General features: G+C 47.9%; 1 protein-coding gene across 1 annotated transcript; it reads right to left on the reverse strand.

Moving 5' to 3' along the window:
- Positions 1-307: 307 nt before the first annotated feature.
- On the reverse strand, positions 308-19,027 carry LOC310764615 (uncharacterized protein). The gene is made up of 15 exons (XM_083618917.1): positions 18,905-19,027; positions 17,728-17,815; positions 17,094-17,201; positions 15,195-15,320; positions 14,421-14,472; positions 12,861-12,921; positions 11,421-11,512; positions 9,468-9,641; positions 7,824-7,865; positions 5,704-5,859; positions 4,655-4,728; positions 4,212-4,260; positions 2,981-3,038; positions 2,176-2,255; positions 308-711 (listed from the first exon to the last, which is right to left on the reverse strand). Exons 1-15 carry the CDS (start codon positions 19,011-19,013, stop codon positions 670-672), a joined length of 1,311 nt encoding a protein of 436 aa, XP_083475043.1. The 5' UTR covers positions 19,014-19,027; the 3' UTR covers positions 308-669.
- Between the last annotated feature and the right edge of the window lie 1,088 nt (positions 19,028-20,115).

Genomic DNA, 20,115 nt, shown 5'->3' on the forward strand with positions numbered 1-20,115 from the left:
GAAGCCAAGCAGATGTTTTTGCCGTATTCTTTTCGGTATCTGCCGAAAGCGTTCTAGTTTACACAAGCCCGTCCAGAGGCTTAGAAAGTTGGTGCAAGTTTTAATCTGTTGTAGCATTTTAACTCTCTGCACGTTTTAAAGTATCGCAGATTATTCCTGATTTTGTCATTTCACCTTTTCGTAAACCGCTTTGAGGTTTGTGTGTGTGTTTGTTTGTTTGAAGAATCGAACGGCGCATAAATTTGACAAAGCAATTAAATAAAGAAATAAATATCAGATGCCACAACTCAGGAATGCAGTCCAAAGATTCTTTAATGAAACAACTTTCTTCTCACCCTTTAGCCCTTAAAATCACCCCTGAAAACTGCCCTTAAGCAAAATAAGCACCGCCATTTTCCTAGAAAAATAGGTGCCAGAACTCACCACAAACGCCTCCCTTGTTCTCTTAGAATGGCACCCAAGTGAGTTCCAGCTGAAAAAAGCCCTGATTGCAAGATCTAAAGATGTGCACAATTGCAGATACACACCTGTGCATGATTGACCCCATCCCACTAAAGAGAACATAGAGAAATCAACCACCCCGGTTTCCCCTCCTTTTCCCCCTTCTGAGCGAAGCAAAGGGACCGCTCTGGCTTCCGTCGAAGGGTCTTCTCCAGCCACCCGAGGTCATCAGGGCAGGTAGTTCAGGTTGCAGCACCACATGGCAAATTTCTGTTTTTTAAAGGAAAAAAAGGCCAGAAGAGATTGGGTGAGAATGATGAACCTCCCATTTTGCCACTGGATTCCACCCTCATCAACTCAGGCCCCTGCAAATTCTGGCACCTGAGGCAGAAAACCCAAACAGTGGACACATGCACTCCGGGGAAAGGGAATTGGGGCCACTGCATTACGTTAACACCCGTGTCGCCTTTGTAAGAACTCCATCATTTAGTGTGGCAGCATCCAAACTTTGGAACTCCCGGCCTATGGACATCAAAGTGGCACCTTTGCAGTTCACTTTTTGGCACCTGCTAAAAACATTCTTCTTTAGACAAGCCCATCCAGGTGCTTAGAAAGCTGGCGGGACTTTTTATCTGTGTCTGCAATTAAACTTTCCGTATACATTTCCCTTGTACAATTATATTTCTTGCATTGTTACACATTCCTCGTACACATTATTTTTTCTCTTTTTGTAAGGACCCTCAGGGTTTTTCTTTCCCATTCAAAGGGGGTGTACAACTTTTATGAAATAATAAACTCAGGGCACAATTCCTTTGGGACGTTCTCCTGCACAGGCCCCTTTGGAAAGAATGGGGGCATGGGGGGGGGGAGATGGCAATGGAAGAAATCCTGGCAAACAGGGACCCTTTCAGGACACAGTAAAGGTAAAGGGACGCCTGACTATTAGGTCCAGTTGTGGCTGACTCTGGGGTTGTGCGCTCATCTCGCTCTATGGGCCAAAGGAGCCGGCGTACAGCTTCCGGGTCACTTGGCCAGCAGGACTAAGCCGCTTCTGGTGAACCAGAGCAGCGCACAGAAACGCTGTTTACCTTCTTGCCAGAGCGGTACCTATTTATCTACTTGCACTTTGACATGCTTTCGAACTGCTAGGTTGGTAGGAGCTGGGACTGAGCAACGGGAGCTCACCCTGTCGCGGGGATTCGAACCGCCAACCTTCTGATTGGCAAGCCCTAGGCTCTGAGGTTTAACCCACAGCACCACCTGCGTCCCTCAGGACACAGCAGGAGGGAGATAAATGAAATGAAACTTGGGAAGGGAAAAGCAGCATGGGTTGGAGAGGGAGCCTGTCAGGGGCAGCTAGAGAGATCCTTGGTGGAAGTCAAGCTATAGCCAAAAGGTAGACCTTCCTCACCCCAGACTCCCCCCGTTCTCATGGCTACTAGCCAGAATGGCTCTGATCTGCGTCAATAGCTGGAGTTAAAATACCAGAACAGAATAAAAATCACATAAGCGTTTCCAAGCTCAACATCAAGAGGCAGGGAGTTCCAAAGGGTAGCTGTTGCCACACTAAATGATCAAGTTCTTATGAATGCAGAAGAGGGATTATGGGACACAGTGCCCTCCCTGCATTATTTCCCAATTCCCCTGTTTCTTACGTCCCCCATTCTCTCCCCAAACGGAGATTTAGGCACTCCCACCCAACACTGGCATACAATTTAAAGTCTCTCTTCTCACCGGGACAATGATGACATCACGACAGAAGGAACAGGCGCAGTTTATGGGGAAAGGCCAGGGGATTCCGCCTCTCAGCCTCTCTGCAGGAGAAGACGGGGAATAAAAAAATTATCATGCAGTTATGGCTGAGCCCACATCGCAAGAGCTAAAGACTGATACCCCTGGCATTTTCACCTCGGAGCACTTACGATATGATATGATACAATATCTTTATTGTCATTGTCCCATACAGAACAACAAAATTGAAAATCTACATAAGACATTCAAAAACCCCTAAAAACTCTGAAACCCCATTTTAAAATACAATATACTATAGAGACTCCTTATGCTGCGTTTAGAACCAGAATTGCATTTGTGTAGAAACGGTTTCTCAGGTGGCTAGTCCTAGTCTTTATAACCCTGTACGTTATTCCAGAAGGCAGAAGCTGAAAGAGATCATTTCCGGGGTGCGCACTATCCTGCGCTATCTCTGGAGCTTTCTTATGGCACCTGGAAGCATAGATTTGATCTAAGGTGGGAAGAGTGCACCCAATTCTCTCCACAGTCTTTACAACCCTGAACAGCACTGTTTTTCCCCTGGCCGTGCAGCTCCCAATGTGGAAGTTGCCAGTCTCTCAAGGTTTTCCATTGGGGGGCAAGTGAGGATTGGGGGGCTGCTGACATTCATGTCAAGGGTCCCCGAATGCTGGAACCTTTAAACCGACCATCCCCTAGATTTCGCTGCGGCGAAGTCGGAAGGAGATGCTTGAGCCGGTGCAAATCTCACCAGCCGTCTCAGCCAAACGCGCCCCTGAGCGACACTCACCGTTGAATAAGTTCTGGCAGTGTGTCCTTATCGGAAACAGTTCCTCTATCACGGAGCCCTGCGAAAAGAAAACCCTCCAGGCGTCAAGAGAGAGGCAGATGGGAATCATGGAACTGTGGACTTCAAAGGGGTCCCCAAGGGTCATGCAGTCCAACCTGCTGCAGTGCAGGAACCACGTCTAAAGAATGCATGGATCATGGCCATGCAGCCTCCAAATGAAGGAGAATTGGGCCACCTTCTGAGGCATCGCACCTTTCCTGCATTTGCACTTGCTTTCCGTATAGGGAAGAAAGGGAGTGGGGCAGGAGGGTGAGTGGGAGACCACCAGCCCTTGGGCCAAAGGGGTGGACTAGATGCCTTTAGGGGTCCCTTTCAAAGCATCTGGAAGGAGACTGGGGGAAAGGTAGGTAAGTAGCACTTCTACCAGGGTGTGTTGGATAATAATAATAATAATTTATTATTTGTACCCCGCCCATCTGTCTGGGTTTCCCCAGCCACTCTGAGTGGCTTCCAACAAAGATTAAAAATACATCAAAATGTCACACATTAAAAACTTCCCTAAACAGGGCTGCCTTCAGATTTCTCCTAAATGTCAGGTAGTTGTTTATCTCTTTGACATCTGATGGGAGGGCGTTCCACAGGGTGGGTGCCACCACCGAGAAGGCCCTCTGCCTGGTTCCCTGTAGCTTTGCTTCTCACAGGGAGGGAACCACCAGAAGGCCCTCGAAGCTGGACCTCAGTGTCTGGCAGAACGATGGGTGTGGAGATGCTCCTTCATGTACACTGGGCAGACCCCGGAATGTCACAGAGGTGTGAAGACCCCAAAGAAGACCAGATAGTAGGGGGAGAACCATCGAGCCCAGAAAGTGCAAGATGCAAGGCGGGAGCGTATTCTCTGCATTGCAACCAGCATCGCTTCAGCACCACTTCCACTCTGTCATGGCTTCCCCTTGAGGAATCATGGGAATTGTAGTTGGATATCAAAGCTGGGGGGTCTCTGCTAGAGGCCCCTGCCACCCTCAAAACCACAGGGCCCATGATACCCTAGAGAGAGGGAAGAGATGTGTCAATTGGTTTAAAATCTGTGCGGTCGATATGCCCTACAAGGGCCTGGGCAAAAATCCATGAGATGTTGATTTCGCCCGACTAAAAGCTGGAGGGGGGGAAAGGCTGAGTGAGGTCAGCTCCATCCATGAGCCCCACTGGCCCCATTAAATCACCCGATACTTACATAAACCGTGCAAGGGCTCCCGCTGCAAGCAGCTGTAATCTGGAGGTCGCTGGGGAGAGAGGAATGAGCCGCTGTGATGCGAGGGCAGAGCCACCCATCCCTTCCCCATCCATTCCCCAACTTTCAATCCCAAGCCAGCCCCAGGTATCTTTGCAACTTTCAATCTATAGGGCCTCTTTCCTTCCTTGCATTCACAGCCTGAGCCCTGCATCCCTGCTTTCTGAGACAGGCCTCTTCAACACCTACTTATCTGGGGACCTTTCCAGAGCCAGGAAAAGTCAGGTGGCAGGAAGTGTGACTTGTGTGCAGGGAGGAAGAAGCGTCAAGGGTGCCCACAAACAACGCTCTCTGCCCCAAGCCCACCACAGCTGCCCACTAGGGCCTCCATCCACGGTCCCAAGGGACCTAATCGAAACCAGAGGAAGGGTCCTTGCATGCATTACCTTATCACATCCACCGACAACAGCAGCAGTCCTCTTTGGCAGTCATTGGCCGGGCGGAGAATTATTCTCAGTCTCTGAAATTGGGTTGCAAAGGGCATCAGAGTCGAACCGTTGGCCCGGGGAGATTGAGAGCAATCCAGGGGTTTTTTAGGATGGAAGAATGAGGAAATACCGACTAAAGAACAGTGGCAAGAGAAACTGATGGATTATGTGGAATTGGCAAAATTGACACATAAACTACGTGACAAGGACAACTGTGACTTTAAAGAAGAATGGGAACCTTTTACAAAATACTTAAAGAAACAACAAAATGAACTGGACTCCTTGGCAGGTTTGGAATAAACATTCACCAACTCTTTATCGGTAATATAGGGAAAGGGTAACGGGACCCCTGACCATTAGGTCCAGTCGTGGCCGACTCTGGGGTTGCAGCGCTCATCTCGCTTTATTGGCCGAGGGAGCCGGCGTACAGCTTCCAGGTCATGTGGCCAGCATGACTAAGCCGCTTCTGGCGAACCAGAGCAACGCACGGAAACGCCGTTGACCTTCCCGCCGAAGTGGGACCTATTTATGTACTTGCACTTTGACGTGCTTTCAAACTGCTAGGTTGGCAGGAGCAGGGACTGAGCAACGGGAGCTCACCCTGTTGCGGGGATTCGAACCGTCGACCTTCTGATCGGCAAGTCCTAGGCTCTGTGGTTTAACAGAGCCACCCACATCCCATAAAGCGAAATAAGCATGTGCAAAATTAAACGCAAAGCTCAGGTTGCACAGAGGAGTGGCTCGTCTTTCACCAATTTATTGCCTTTCATTTATAGCTGCGTGCTGGTTGCCTTTAGGAACCTAGATAGCACGTGTGCCTAATAGTTCATCTTTTCAGTACAGCAGGGTGGGTGATCGGGGAAGACGCACTTCTTGTTGAGACCAAGGAGCAAAACAAGAATTGGGGAGGGAAATAGGTGTAGATAAAATCTTCATTGAGGTTTTCAGAAAATTCCACCCCTGATTAGGGGCTCCTGAAGGGTCACTTGCCCGGTGTTTTTACTTACCGCTGTGGCTTGAAGGAGGCCAACAAACTCTGACTGGAAATAGCCAATATCGATACGCAGCTCAGCATCAAGAATGACAGCATTAGCAGTAAACTGGATGGAGATGCTTCTGCACGAGAACTTCAGCAAAGAAGGAAGATCCGCTGGACATTCAATCTGTCGGAAAAGAGGGTAGATGTGATCTCTCAAGATCATCTATCCTGGCTCTGGCGCACGTCATCAGTGGGGTGGAAGTTATCAATCAATCAATCAATCAATCAATCAATCCTTATTACGGTCCAGAGACCCAACAAATCGTTACAAAGCAATGCAGAATTCAGACAGCCTACCTCCAGGTTAAACAAGCATTTTGTTCCAACTTAAAGATAGGGATCCTTGGTTCTTGCAACCACCGATAAAAACTTCACCACTGCTAATGTTCTAGCGTTTGTCCGGTCTTCTAATAGGTACCTGACATAGTGAGCCTCTGATTTTCCCGGGAAAGGTACCAGCAAGGGTAATATCAGTTCAGCCCTGGCTTGCTCATATTTTGCACAGTGCAACAAAATATGTTTTATGGAATCGATGTCTTGAGCACACGAGCAAAGTCTGTCCTGGTAGGGAACTCCTCTCAACCTGCCATCCAACATTGTAGAAGGAAAGACGTTTATTCTGGCTTTGGTGAATAACCTTCGATCATTTGGTACTGTCAGGTTTTTAACGTAAGGTGTTATGGAAGCTATCTTTTAGAGGGAAGACCAATTTGGTATTTAAGGAGCTGTCAGTCAGTCAGTCAGTCAGTTTTATTGCACATAGCCAAAGGCTGCCGCAATGTACACAGAATCATTCAACAGTTAAAAGAAAATATACTGAATTGAAACTTAAAACATTTATATTATCAAGACATTACCTACTCTTAACAGAGCTATAAAAGTACCTTACTATACAAATTAAGACATTAAACAATAAAATTTGTAAGCTAAGATTGTCACATGACCACTAGTATATTAAAAATAATGTTAATTAATACAATGTGCAATTATATTCGGAGTTTGGTGATAAAGATAGAATATAGCTTGATGTAGATAGGGTCAAATAAATTCATCTCCTTTACAGTTGGTGGCTACCTTGGCTATATGATTTGCTCTAATTTGATAAAGTGATAGAAGAAAACACAAAATAATTTTTAAAAGGCATATAATATCCTTTTGGAATGGTAGACCAAAGATGAAGAAGGAAAATCAGTAATGATTAAATGGGCGCAAGATGTAGGACATAATATACAATTTCAATAATATACAATGACCCTGGGTCTCCCTTCCAGCTCCAGCGCTCTATAATTCTATGAAATCAACTTATCTCACCAGGAGATGCTGGCTTTTTTGTTTAGAAATTGCTAAACATTGGTTTTCTGCAGCAGGCCTGTCGATAAGATTCGTGGCATGCTCAGGTGTGGCCCTGTTGCTCTGGTTGAGAAACTGACCTGCCAGGTCAGGGAGGCCAGAGGCAATATCTCACCATATGAGATGGGACAATCAACTGAGACAACCTCCCCAGACCCACAGAAACATCTGGAGAGATTTCCATACGCATCATAAACTTGTTCTAAGCAGCGATTCCAGCTATGAGCTGCTGCTGTTTATTGTATTTTAAATTGTGTTTCTCTCATGTGGGAAAACAATAAAATGCTTTTGAAAAAGCCAGCCCAGAGGATTCTTCACTTTCAGTTGCAGCTGGCTTCACAGTTTGTGTGACAGACCAGCAAATCCTGATTCAGCTGGCAGTCCTTCCTGTCCCCACTGAAGCCCCTGAAAACAGCTGCAAAACTGCTCCATGGACAGAGCGGAGAGATGTGCTGGCGACAACACAGGCACTAGCCAATCGGCTCCCGCTGCGCAGCATCAGCTGAACCAAGCTGCAAACTTGCAAGGCTAGTTTCCAGAGCTTCCCCTGGGGAGAGGAAAAGGGTATCGTTGTCCTGAACTTGTTGAGGGGTGTTTCCAAAGTGGTCGTTATCGCTCCCAAAAATGGTGTGTCCATCGCAGGGGGGCCAAGAAGCCATTGCGCAACCCTGCTGGCCCATGAACAAATCTCTGAAAATCTCCCCATCCCCTGACACACAGCCAAGGAGGATCACGTACCTCAGGGATGTGGCTCATTATTAAAGTGGTGGTCACAGTCGACTGTGGAAAGAAAATACATCTTGATTATAATGTTCTGCCATGCCGCTCCCCCCCCACGCTGGGCTTTGTTCAAAGAGTCAACCAGGAGACACGCTGTCTGAAAGGATGTCTCCCTGGTTACTTAAACTGAGGCTTGAGGTTGTGCGAAGCCACAGAGAGGAGAAGAAGAAACGGGTGTCCTGTTGCAAATAGCACCGGATACTACCCTTATATTTATGACAGGGGCTGGATCTATATTGATCTTACAGAACGTTATTTTTTAATAACGTTTAGAACGCTGAATGGCAGTTTCCCATTGTCGCTGGCTCTCTGCTCTGCAGCACCCTCTGGTGTCACATTTTAATAACACATTTTTAACGTTATCAATGGCAAGTGTAGAACTGCCCTAAGGGGATCATGGCTAATTGTTCTGGGATTTTTAAAATGTGGGGTTTTAATTGTAGTTGTTCCTTTCTGTAGATTTCCCCATTTTTCTAAAAACACACACATTTGCTTTGCGATCCAGATGTGAAAAGCGGAGAGTGTTCGTGTGGGATGTAATCCTTTGGAGAAGTCAAATTCAGTCAATTGAGTCAATCACCTATCTCCTACTACCCTCCTGAGAAAAACCCCACCCTCCCACTATATATAAGGGTCTGGTGACTTCTGTTTCAGTGTACCTGAAGAAGTGTGCATGCAGACAAAAGCTTAGAAGAAGTGTACATGCAGACAAAAGCTTATACCCAGAACAAACTTAGCTGGTCTCTAAGGTGCTACTGGAGAATTTTTTTAAATTTATTTCGACTGCATCAGACCAACAAGGCTACGTACCTGACTCTAGTAAACTTCTTGCTACTTTTAAGGAAAGACTCTTGTGTCTTTATTCTTTTAAGAAGGATAAAAGGAGACACCAGGAATTATCCCTCTGAGCAAGCCAAATTGGATTGTTTAACTAAAGAGATTCAAACAAATCTGCAAACTAGTTTCTTGCTATATTGATGGGAAGGAAGAATAATACTTAATCAATATAGCCTTTCCTCCTATCCTTACTTTAAGCAGTATGAAGCAGAATATTAATGGCCCAGATGAACAAACTGGCCCCTGAAGCTCTGAATCCCAGGGCTTCAGCTGAATCGGATCAAGCTGCCATCTTTGCACAGGCTTCATATTTCACTGAGCGGGGCAAAAATATCTCTGGTGTTGACCCTCTGATTCACTGCTTCCTAAAGGTGGTGGAATCATCTTGGGGGGGCACTAAGAGGCAAAGGGGCAAAAGGGCACTGGAGGTGTTAATGGCTTCCAGACTTTGAAAAGCTGGTAACCCTGGATCAAGTTGATCACCTCGGCTGCATTAATTAAGCTAAACGAACAAATAAATTGGATTGTGGATAAATGTGCAATTAATTGTTACTGGTTTGAATTTTATTGTGTTATTCTCTTCCATGGCAGGTTGTGCAAACCGCTGCTCTGAATAATGCTTTTTTTTAATAGGGTAAGGTTGGGGGGCACTGGGGGGTGAGCTTATAGAATCAAGGGGGCAGTGCCCCCCCCCAAAATGGCGACCACTGCCTCCAGCTTGTTGTCAATTGCCCAGGGAAAGGGCCCTCATTGTGCAGAACTCACCTGGGTGAGCTCAAGGCTGAACACTCCTCTTGCCAGCAAAGTTGAAAAGATGTTGCCTGTGTCAGCTTCGTTCAAAAAATAACAGATGTGTCCGTCAGGAATGAGGGTGGCTGGCGGGTAGTAGATGGGATAGGTGGGCCAGGGAACCACAGCTCCTCCGCAGGACATTTGAGGCTGCGAGGAGAACAAGAGGGGGGAAATTCAGTGGGACCCAACTGCAGTCGCTGTGATGGCCTGGGATTCGGACTCGGAGGCTGAACCTGAGGGATCCCAGCCTGCACAGGATTCCCCACCTCCACAATCAGATGAGCCGGGGCTGGAGCATGAGCCTGAAGGGTCATCACCTATGCTGGAGCCTCAGGTGCAGGCGTCAGCTGAGTCTGCTCTGGCTCCTGAGGGGATGCAGGACCCATTGCCTGCAGGTGCTCCACTCTCAGCCCCGTCAGAGGAAGCGGAGGTTGCCTCTGGGTCTGGTAACCCTCCAGCCTCTCCTGAGCTGCAGAGGCTCAGGGCAGAGAGGCGGAGGGAACTAAGTTCCCACAGGAGGAGTGCTCGCCTCCAGGCCAGGAGAGGTGAGTCACCTGTGGATCGGGGCCGCCCTATGCCTCGGGGCAGATAAAAGCCGGCCAGCCCCAGTCCCAGGGTGCGGGAGCAACATTGTTGGTTGCTAGTTCCTGCCTGAACCCTGTCCTGCTTTCCTGCCTGAGCTCCTGACCCACCCTGGCTCCCAGCTTGCATGCCTGTTTCTGACTTCACCCGAATCCCTGCCCTGCACCCAGCTTCAGCTACTACGGACTGCTTCCACGTTGCACCTCTGACCACGGGCCGGACTTGGACCTCGCCTCTTGGGTAACCCACGGGACCAGCACAGTCGCCGTGAGTCAGCCTGCGCCCGAACATAAGATCTGGAGGCAACAGGAAAGCCACTGGCTGGAAAACGACCCAAGGCAGGTCCAGCGGCCTTTCAGAAAGCAGGTGGGAAGGTCAGAGCGCCAACTGCTAAAGGAACTGCCAGCCCAGAGAGCAGCAAGCTGAGATTCCTGCGCTGCAGCCAGTTGAACTAGATAACCCTTGTGGCAGGGGCATAGCGTGGGTTGCTGGCACCCGGGATGGGGCAGGTGTTGCAGCCCCCTGGTGGACTAGTCAGTCCATAGCTATCAACGTTTCCCTTTTTCCAAATAGGATTCCTCGCAAGAAAAGGGAAAAGTTGACAGCTATGGGTCAGTCCCTTCACCGGCCAGCATCTAATCAAGGGAGTCTCCCCTTGCAAACTTGCCGATCAGAAGGTCGGCGGTTCGAATCCCCGCGATGGTGTGAGCTCCCGTTGCTTGTTTCCCTGCTCCTGCCAACCTAGCAGTTCGAAAGCATGTCAAAGTGCAAGCAGATAAATACGGTAGGTACCGCTCCAGTGGGAAGGTAAATGGCGTTTCCGTTCGCTGCAGTCAAGTCGTGGCCGACTCTGGGGTTGCAGCGCTCATCTTGCTTTATTGGCTGAGGGAGCTGGCGTACAGCTTCCGGGTCATGTGGCCAGCATGACTAAGCCGCTTCTGGCGAACCAGAGCAGTGCACGGAAAAGCCGTTTACCTTCCCGCCGGAGCAGTACCTATTTATCTACTTGCACTTTGATGTGCTTTCAAATTGCTAGGTTGGCAGGAGCAGGGACTGAGCAACAGGAGCTCACCCCATCGCGGGGATTCGAACCGCCAACCTTCCGATCGGCAAGCCCTAGGCTCTGTGGTTTAACCCACAGCGCCACCCGCGTATGCCTGTACGTAGCTTGATCCTTATTTCAGGCATAGTGATTTATCAGTATATTGCAATGTTTCGCTGGTGATGTATCACAATCTTGAAATATCGCCCGGCCCTAATTCTAGCCCTCCCTCCCTGCATCCATTATTCAGACTGACCCCCTCTGGGCCTGTAGCAAGCCTTCTAGAAGATGAAGCCACTCACCACAAAAGGGAAATCCAGGTAGGCAGAGTAGATTTGAGGTGGATAGGGCCTTGTGCAGATGTACTGGCAGCCTGTGAAGAACGGCGTTGGCTCTGGGGGAGAAAGATTGGGAGTTTTCCAAAGCTGGACCACAAAGCACAGCAGAACAGTAGCCCAAGCAGGGATGGCTGGCAGCTCTTGGGACTGATGGGGCAGGAGGCCGGGAGTCGGGCAGTAGGTGGCGCCAGAGAGCCAATGTCAGGCAGAGGCAACCCGGTCTGGTCTCCATCTTGCCCCCTGCTGAGTTCTGCAAGGGACAGCACTGAGACTAAGGGGGGGGGGCGAGAGGTGGTACCAGCCTCTCGGCTAGAAGTACATAAGAAAAATGCTTTTTGAACCAAATGGCCACACCTTTAGCATTCGTCAAAGTATCCGTGACGTGTACCTGTTACCCCCGCCCCAATCTTTCATTCATAAAGATTTATCCTGTTCCATTAAATGAGCCTCCTGTAAATAGGCAACGTATGCCCTCGAAATTTTAAATACGTTAAATTACATTTTGATTCTCAGATTCTCACAACTCTTTTACATTAAGACTAACTGCATCCCTTAATTTCACCTTGCCCCCTTATCAATGTTTCCCCAATACCCATTCGTTTTATGACTTGTACCATTTAACAAATATCTAATACACTGGCACCTCTGGTTGTGAATGGGATCCTATTGTTTTACATGTGGAATGTGGGCAGGGCAGTTATTTATTTTGCAAGAACGATATAACGCTTTGCTTTAATGGAAAAAAACTCTTAACCATTTACATAGAACGGTGTGCAATATCCATTAACAATGCTTTAAAAACAATGCATTTTTTTAAAAAACCTGTAACAATATAAGCAAAAAAATCAGCAGTTTGAAAAAGCAAATGCATAGTAGGCTTGCCTAGCGAAAAATGCCTTTAGTGGGTGTTGAAAAAAGTACCAGCCAAAGCATTGATAGGCAGGGAGTTCTGAAGAATAGGGACTTTCACCTCACCCCCAAAAATCCAAATCAAACTTTTTCCTCTCAAATCCTCTACTTCAAAAACAAAAAAAGGAGAATCCCAGGACTGGGAACCAAAGACCTATTTAACGCTAGACTTCATTTTTGACCCTCAGACCATCAGCTTTAGCCTCCTCCCTGGTGACCTCATTCTTAATGCCGTTTGTGTCCTCTGTGTTGGCCAAAACCCATTTGCGTTCATTTTCAGAGCAGAGCTCAGCTACGTTATTGGTTACCACAGTGGCCAAGTCTGGCCATCACTGGGTTACTGTGAAGGCGTAGAGCTTTCTGGATAAATATCATCTTATTGTGCCTGCTGTAGACATTCTATTCTTTTGCGTACCACTTTGGGATTTTTTAAAAATATCAAAGCGACTCGTGAGTCTTTTAAATAAACCAGCAGTGCACCCCATTAACGCTTACGAAGTTGGAAGTTATGGAGGATGTTCAGTTGCGTGATCATCTTCGGGGCATGGCCACAAACCTGCAGGAAAAGAGAAGGTTCAGTGGGTCAGAAACTTGGAACTCCTTGTCTCTTGGGATCAAGCAGGTGCCTTCATGCCCCACTCTTTTGGGGACATCCTAGATGTGGGATGTGATCCAGTGGAGCAGTCAAGTACAACATTACCTGTACTGCTAGAGTGGACATACAGGGGATGACCGTCCAGCCAGTCAAACTTCCTGTTCCTCTGGTCTGGAGCGTCCTCCCTCTGCATGTGACCTGGGAGATGGGCACAGCCCGGGCTGACTCCATAAAAGAGCCGAGTCACGCAGCCATTTTAAGCTTTCTCTCTCACACATTCACCTGCTCTCTTGCTAGCTGATCTCTTACTGCAATGCTGCTCTCCTGCGGCCATTTTGTTTTCTTAATGTAATTTTGCTGTCTGCTGGCTCTTAGCCAGGAGCACACAAGTTCAATCTCCATGTGAGATGAACTCACAGATTCTGATGTAACTACTAGCTAAAGCTTGCCTTTCAGGGATCAAATCGTGAACTGAAATGTGAGTGAACTTTTTCAAAATAAATTTAAAAATTCTCCAGTAGCACCTTAGAGACCAACTAAGTTTGTTCTGGGAATAAGCTTTCGTGTGCATGCTTTTACCAGGTCTGGAAAGGTCATGGCCACCTATTAGTCACATGAAATAGAAGTCACCAGACCCTTATATATACTGGGAGGGTGGGGTGGGGTTTTTCTCAGGAGGGTAGTAGGAGATGGGTGATTGACTCAATGGGTATGGTGAACCTGTGGATGACTGTTAACAACTGCAATTAGTCCTACAGGGAAAAGCAAGGGATAGCATGCAGATAGTATGCAATGACAAACCTAGACAGCATCTTAAAAAGCAGAGACATCACCTTGCCGACAAAGGTCCGTATAGTTAAAGCTATGGTTTTCCCAGTAGTGATGTATGGAAGTGAGAGCTGGACCATAAAGAAGGCTGATCGCCGAAGAATTGATGCTTTTGAATTCTGGTGCTGGAGGAGACTCTTGAGAGTCCCATGGACTGCAAGAAGATCAAATGCATCCATTCTGAAGGAAATCAGCCCTGAGTGCTCACTGGAAGGACAGATCCTGAAGCTGAGGCTCCAAGACTTTGGCCACCTCATGAGAAGAGAAGACTCCCTGGAAAAGACCCTGATGTTGGGAAAGATGGAGGGCACAAGGAGAAGGGGACGACAGAGGACGAGATGGTGGGACAGTGTTCTCAAAGCTACCAGCATGAGTTTGACCAGACGGAGGGAGGCAGTGGAAGACAGGAGGGCCTGGCGTGCTCTGGTCCAGGGGGTCAAGAAGTGTCGGACACAACTAAACGACTAAACAACAATAAAGCATAGATGCACAAGAGACACCAGATTCCCCTGAAGAGAGCATTGCAGAGGCAGAGGCCTCCGATCAACTGAATTTGCTTCCTGTTTTTTGGAACCGCTTTGTTGATGTGGGGCTGCTAGAAGAGGGGAGATAAAATGCTCTGTGAGACCTACCACAGGATCCAGCATGGGGGCCAGGATTTGCGCCACTACTGGCAGCTGCAAACTACAAAAAAAGAGAGCAGGAATTAAGTTAGCAGAGAGGTTCTTTGGAATCCTGCTCCTCTTTCCTTTCTTCATATTCTGTTGTTATTACTCATTTCATTTATGCATCGCTTCCCATAATTGCAATTGAACCAGCCCCCCGGCAGAGATCCCCCTTGTGCCCTGCCAGCAGGGGGTGCTGGAGAGCATGGAGGGTGAAGATCAGATCCTGCTTCCTCATGGCCAGCCCAGCAGCTCTGGCAGAAAGTGGGTTAGGGTTGGGTTGCAATACTGCTGCGCCCTCTCCAGGAATGGGGTGCAGGAGTGAGCCCCTGCCCCATTGCAGCAGTGGGCTCCCTCCGCACCACACCCCTGGGGGAGGGGTGCCTTGCGGACCCCACCTGGGCAGCATTTTCATGCACTCCACCCCTGCATGGAAGCTGTAGCCCTTTGCCTTTCTGGGTCTTTCTTCTTGGGCGATCCCTCGTAGCCGAGTAAGATTGTCTTCCATAAACACGGTTTGACCAGTGAGCCCGTAAGTGACTGTGGAGGCCAGTTCTGGACCCACACCTCCTTCCACAGTGGAACATGCTGCTATCCTAGATCTGGTGATAGACTTGGCTGGAATCTCACACACCTTTGACGGCTCAGAGCATTTTCCCTTGTTGTGGGAAAGAGAGGCGCTCAACCCACCCCCGCCTGTCCTGTCCCCCTGCCAAGGAAAGGAAGTTGAGCATCACCTACTTGATCAGTGGGTCTACTTTGATTTCCACGTACTCTGAAGAGCAGCTGCCAAAGCTCAGCCCCAAAGGTACCACCGCCAGCCGGATGGTAGCACAAAATGCGACGCTCACTGTGGCCGGTAGCAGCCTAAGCAGAGAGGAGAGGAAGGTCAGCTGCTATCCATCCCTGATTCGAGAGGCGAGGATGAAACGAGGGCACTATGGCCGCCGCCACCACCCCAGACGAGGAACGGCTCAGTGGCCAGGCATGTGCTCTGAACACAAATGGTCCCGGGTTCAAATATTGGCAACGTCAGGTAAGACTGGAGAACTTCTGCCAGTAATGGAGCAGAATCAGATTTAGGGCGTTGCCGGTGGTTCCTCCGCGCAGGGTGCCCAGCCAAGGGAGCACAGAATTGTGAAGATCTGTGATGGAGAAGATCCATTTGGGGCAGCCAAATTTGGGGCTTTCACAGGGCGCCATATTGGAGGAATCAAATGAATCAAATGGGATTTAGCTGCCCCAGCATCCCTGGCATCCCTTCACACAACCCCCGCTACTCCCGTGATGGGTGAATCATTGCAAAAGACAGCAGTTTACAAGAAAGGAATAAGGAAGTGAAGTTATCTTGAGAGGGGGACTAATCTTGAAATTTGCTTATAAATCATGTTCCCCAGCGGAGGAACCGGTGGGGTGGAATTCTTGTAATCTTCTTCCTTGCTTCTAAAAATTTTATAATCTTGCTCTGGAAATGCTCATATATCCTGCAACAATATTACAAAAGATTACCTTCCTCCCCTTGAAAATTTAAGGGCCAATATTTGCAACCTATTTAAGTGCTCAAGGAAATGGAATCGGTAAAATATAGCCACTAATATTACTCTTCGGTTTAATTTGCATGCAAAAGGCAGGAAAATGTCAGTAGAAATGCTCCTCTAGACAAAGGCGAGAAACTTCAAACATTTTTTTATTCTCTTCTGCTCAATATTTCCTAGATAGATAGAAAGATAGATAGATGATGATAGATAGATGATAGGTAGATAGATAGATAGATATAGATAGATATAGATAGATAGATAGATAGATAGATAGATAGATAGATAGATGATATATAGATAGATAGATATAGATAGATAGATGATAGATAGATATAGCTAGAGATACCTATTCAAAGATATACAAAAATACAAACCCACAGCAAAGTATATTTTTATAATATACGGAATTAAAACAGCTACTTAACTGGGAAAAAAGAACAAAGGCAGAAAGAAAGACCGAAAAGAAAAGAAAGACCTTAAGAGAAAGAGAAAGAAGAGAACGATGGCCATATTATGAAGGTCCACCCAGAGCGCAGACAGCATGCAGTTAGATGACCAGGCAAAAAGCAGCTCCCGATCTTTCTATGTGCCTTTAGCCATGCTGTCAGGGGATGATGTGAAATGACAAATCATCTGGAGAGCCGCCCTCCCATCTGATTTTTCTTTAGCGCTCTTAAATGCAAGACAGAGGGTGTCATGAGTCAGGCCATGTATTCGTTTCATTCATTGTTGTGCATATTTCTTCTGGGCACGTGGAGATGTTCCTTCCCTTGCCTAGTGAGCAAAGGCCAGGTTTGCCTTTGTTGATCTGCCCCTTTTCACCTCTGGGGTTGCCTTTCCCACCCAGCCAGAATAGACTGACCCCTTATGCCCAGCAGGCGCCACGGGAACAGCAAGAGCTCTTTTGGAAGGGAAGGGGGTGCCAAGAGATCAGCACCCCCCTGTCCTCAAACCACAGAGGTCACGGCCAAGGGGAGAGTCCTGCCGTGCGGGAGCAGCCGGGCAGAGCGGGCGCAAAGGCTTTTGCGGTTTTGTCTTCACAACTTTCGGCAACGAAGGGTCTCCCAAATCTGCCCAGCGACCCGGGATGCATCTTACTCACAGCAAAGAGCACTTGATCTGGACCACGAAGCACATAACCACGTCCACTCCATAGGGCGGCCTGAAAGCCACGCTCACACGCTCAGACTTCAGGACATCAAAACGGCAGCTGCAGAAAAGGAAAAGGAGGTGTTAGGAGGGGGCTGAGCAGCGCCAGCCGAAGTTTCCACGACCCAAGGCAAACATGCTCCTTGCGACACAACCCTTTGCCAGCCATTTCCATGGTGGACAAGACACCTTCCGGCTATGGTCATCGCAAGCTCTGGCGTGTCAACATTTACTACTCTGCGACTGCGTGTGACCATCAAAAGCAAAAAAGGAAGGAGACTGCCCAAGCACTTTATGACTTACCGGACATGCAGCCTCTCTCTGTGCTAGGGAAGTGGGATAGCTTGGGGGAAGCTTTTAAAAGGGGACATTGTGTGACTCACCAGAAGGACACATTTGAAAGGTTTCACAGCCTATATTTCTACACTTCTCTTTGCTGCGTGTTTTGCCGTGTGTTTTGCCATGCTAAATCTCTGCTGGGGGGTCTTTTCACCAAAGAGCGCTTGCCCCAAACTTGGAGAGGGGAACTTGTCTCCCATAAAAGCATCTAAACTAATGACTTCCCAGCAGAAAGATTGTTTACTCACCCAACCAGGCCAGGAAGGGGGGGGGCAGGGAGCTGTTGGATAGGACCTTGCAGGGATTGCACCCAGTAATCTTTTGTGGAAAGGCAATCTGTAAAGACAACACAAACAGGAGATTATTGGAGATGGGAGAGGCAAGGACCAGGTTCTTCAATGCCCTGGAACAAGCCAGGGTTGGTGCAAGCCAGCAGTCTTCTACGTCTAGCATTGGGAAAGTCGTGGCCGTGATGATCATGGTGTACAGCTATTTGCAATCCTTGTTTTGCCGATTTCATTTAATATTCTAATTTTCTGAGATTGTTTATTTGGGGTTTTCATCAGCTGTATACCATGATCATCACAATTATAACAAATAAAGGCTTGACATATCTCGCTTTGCATGTCATGAGTCTATCTCATACATTAGTTTCACATTTTCAGTTGAATTACTGAAATTAATGAACTTTTCCACGATATTCTAATTTTCACCTGCATATAAAGCTGTGTTAAAAAATTATAATCAGAGGTCAGCTAGCTCTTACAGAAAGATGCCGTTCTTAATTGCCTGTTCAAGCCTGATGGAATAATTGCAAAAGTTTTCAGCAGGTATCTGGAAGTTGGAACGTCTGGCTGAGCCTTGCCCGCCTGGGAAGAGAACCCACCTAGGAGAAGGAAAGCACTCATCCGAAACCTCCACTGCCTTGCAGGGCATCTTTGGGAGAAGAAAAGGCTCTGCTTTCCTCTGGACCACATCAGTGGGGCCTCTGGGCACCCCAGGACCTCCAAACACACTGCCCAGTCTTGTCCCCCAGAGAGGTCGCTTTGGTGCTGCTAGTGCAGCAGTTGGACTTCACCCCGGAGGCACACTCCAATGTCTCTGAAGACAGACAGGTGCCAACCACAACCCTATAGATGCCACACAGCTTCAGAATGCCTTAAAGGTCGTAGCTGGTGGTGCACAAGGAAGGAATCCCAGGAAAGGTGCAGGCCCAAGAACTCTCTGCGCCCTCGCAAGACTACAGTTCCCCTGGTTCTCTGAGGGAGGGGAGGCATGGCAAGGAACCATGTCTGGAACCTGTTTGTATGGGTTGTTGTTGCATCCGAGAAACACACCAAGCATTGAGCTACCTGGGGGTTTCCTGCAAAATAAATAAATGGGGATTTTAAGTGGCACATCTGCAGTAAGGGCAGATTCCCTTACAGTTTTCCAGCCCGGTTTGAGTGACTCTGCAGCCACTGATGCCCAAGGCGCCATGGAAGGAGAGGACGACACTCAGAAGGGCGACGCTCAGAAGAACAGTCTGGGCCATGGCGGCTTCTGCAGCAACCTGGAGAAAGAGAGACAGCCAAAATGCATCAAAGGGCTTTGTTTGGCCTCCTTCATTAAAGCAGCCTATCTCTAGCTCACAATTTGAAATGAAAGTATGTTTAATTACTGTTGAAAATGATATGTTGAAAAATTAATTTAAAATAATATTTCTTTAAAAAAGGCACCCTTCCAAGTCTACCCCACCACTTCATCTCGAACCACCCCTCCTCCCAGTCTCCTTACCTTCTGTTGCTGTTTGATCTGGGTTGGGTGGTTGGTGGCTGCCTTGGACAGCCGTCCCCCAGGTGGCAAAAGGTGTGCATTATATAGACCAGTAAGGCAGGGCCAGTGGAGCCTAAAATTGGGAAGGCGTGGCCAAAATAATAGCTCGGAGAGAAGGATCGCGCTGCAAAGAGCCAAGCCACTTCAGACTGTGAGAAAAGGTTGAATGTGCTCCTTAGCTATGAACAGGCCATTCAGACCAAGAGCAGCCTGGCTGGTGCACAACATGGGCTCTGAACTCAATGCTTGTTGAGTGTGCTGTCTTTGGTGAGCTTAGGGTAGGAAGAAAGAGAGAAAGGAAGGAAGGAAGGAAGGAAAGAAAGAAAGTCAGGGTTTGTTTTTAAACAGGTTTCCTCCCCCAAGTTCTACAGGTTGTTTGGCTGCTATCTGCAAAATACATTTCTATCCATTAAGCCTGAAAATACATTATTTTTCAGCTTCCAGTTTGATGCCATTTGTTCTAGATAAGAATCAGCAGCAGTTTAACTCTGAGGTGGCATCACCAAGCACTGCAAGCGTGACGAACAGAGGCAGGGAAGAGGTTCCATTTATTCCTGAGTTAAAGGCAAACCTATAGAATCCGCGCTTTCCAAGACAATGCGCAAACAGAGATGCTGGAGCCAGCCTTTGGAATTCGCGCTTTCCTGACCGTTGCAGTGCTGTTTGCCAGCCCAGGGATGCGTACAAAAACAAATATACCAGGGCAAACGGTGCATAAAACTGCCTGCAGTAGTAAAAACTACAGTGGTACCTCGGGTTACAGACGCTTCAGGTTACAGACTTTGCTAACCCAGAAATAGTATCTCGGGTTAAGAACTTTG

The sequence above is a fragment of the Podarcis filfolensis genome (assembly GCF_964270895.1).
Source record: "Podarcis filfolensis genome assembly, chromosome: 6".
Classification (NCBI taxonomy): domain Eukaryota; kingdom Metazoa; phylum Chordata; class Lepidosauria; order Squamata; family Lacertidae; genus Podarcis; species Podarcis filfolensis.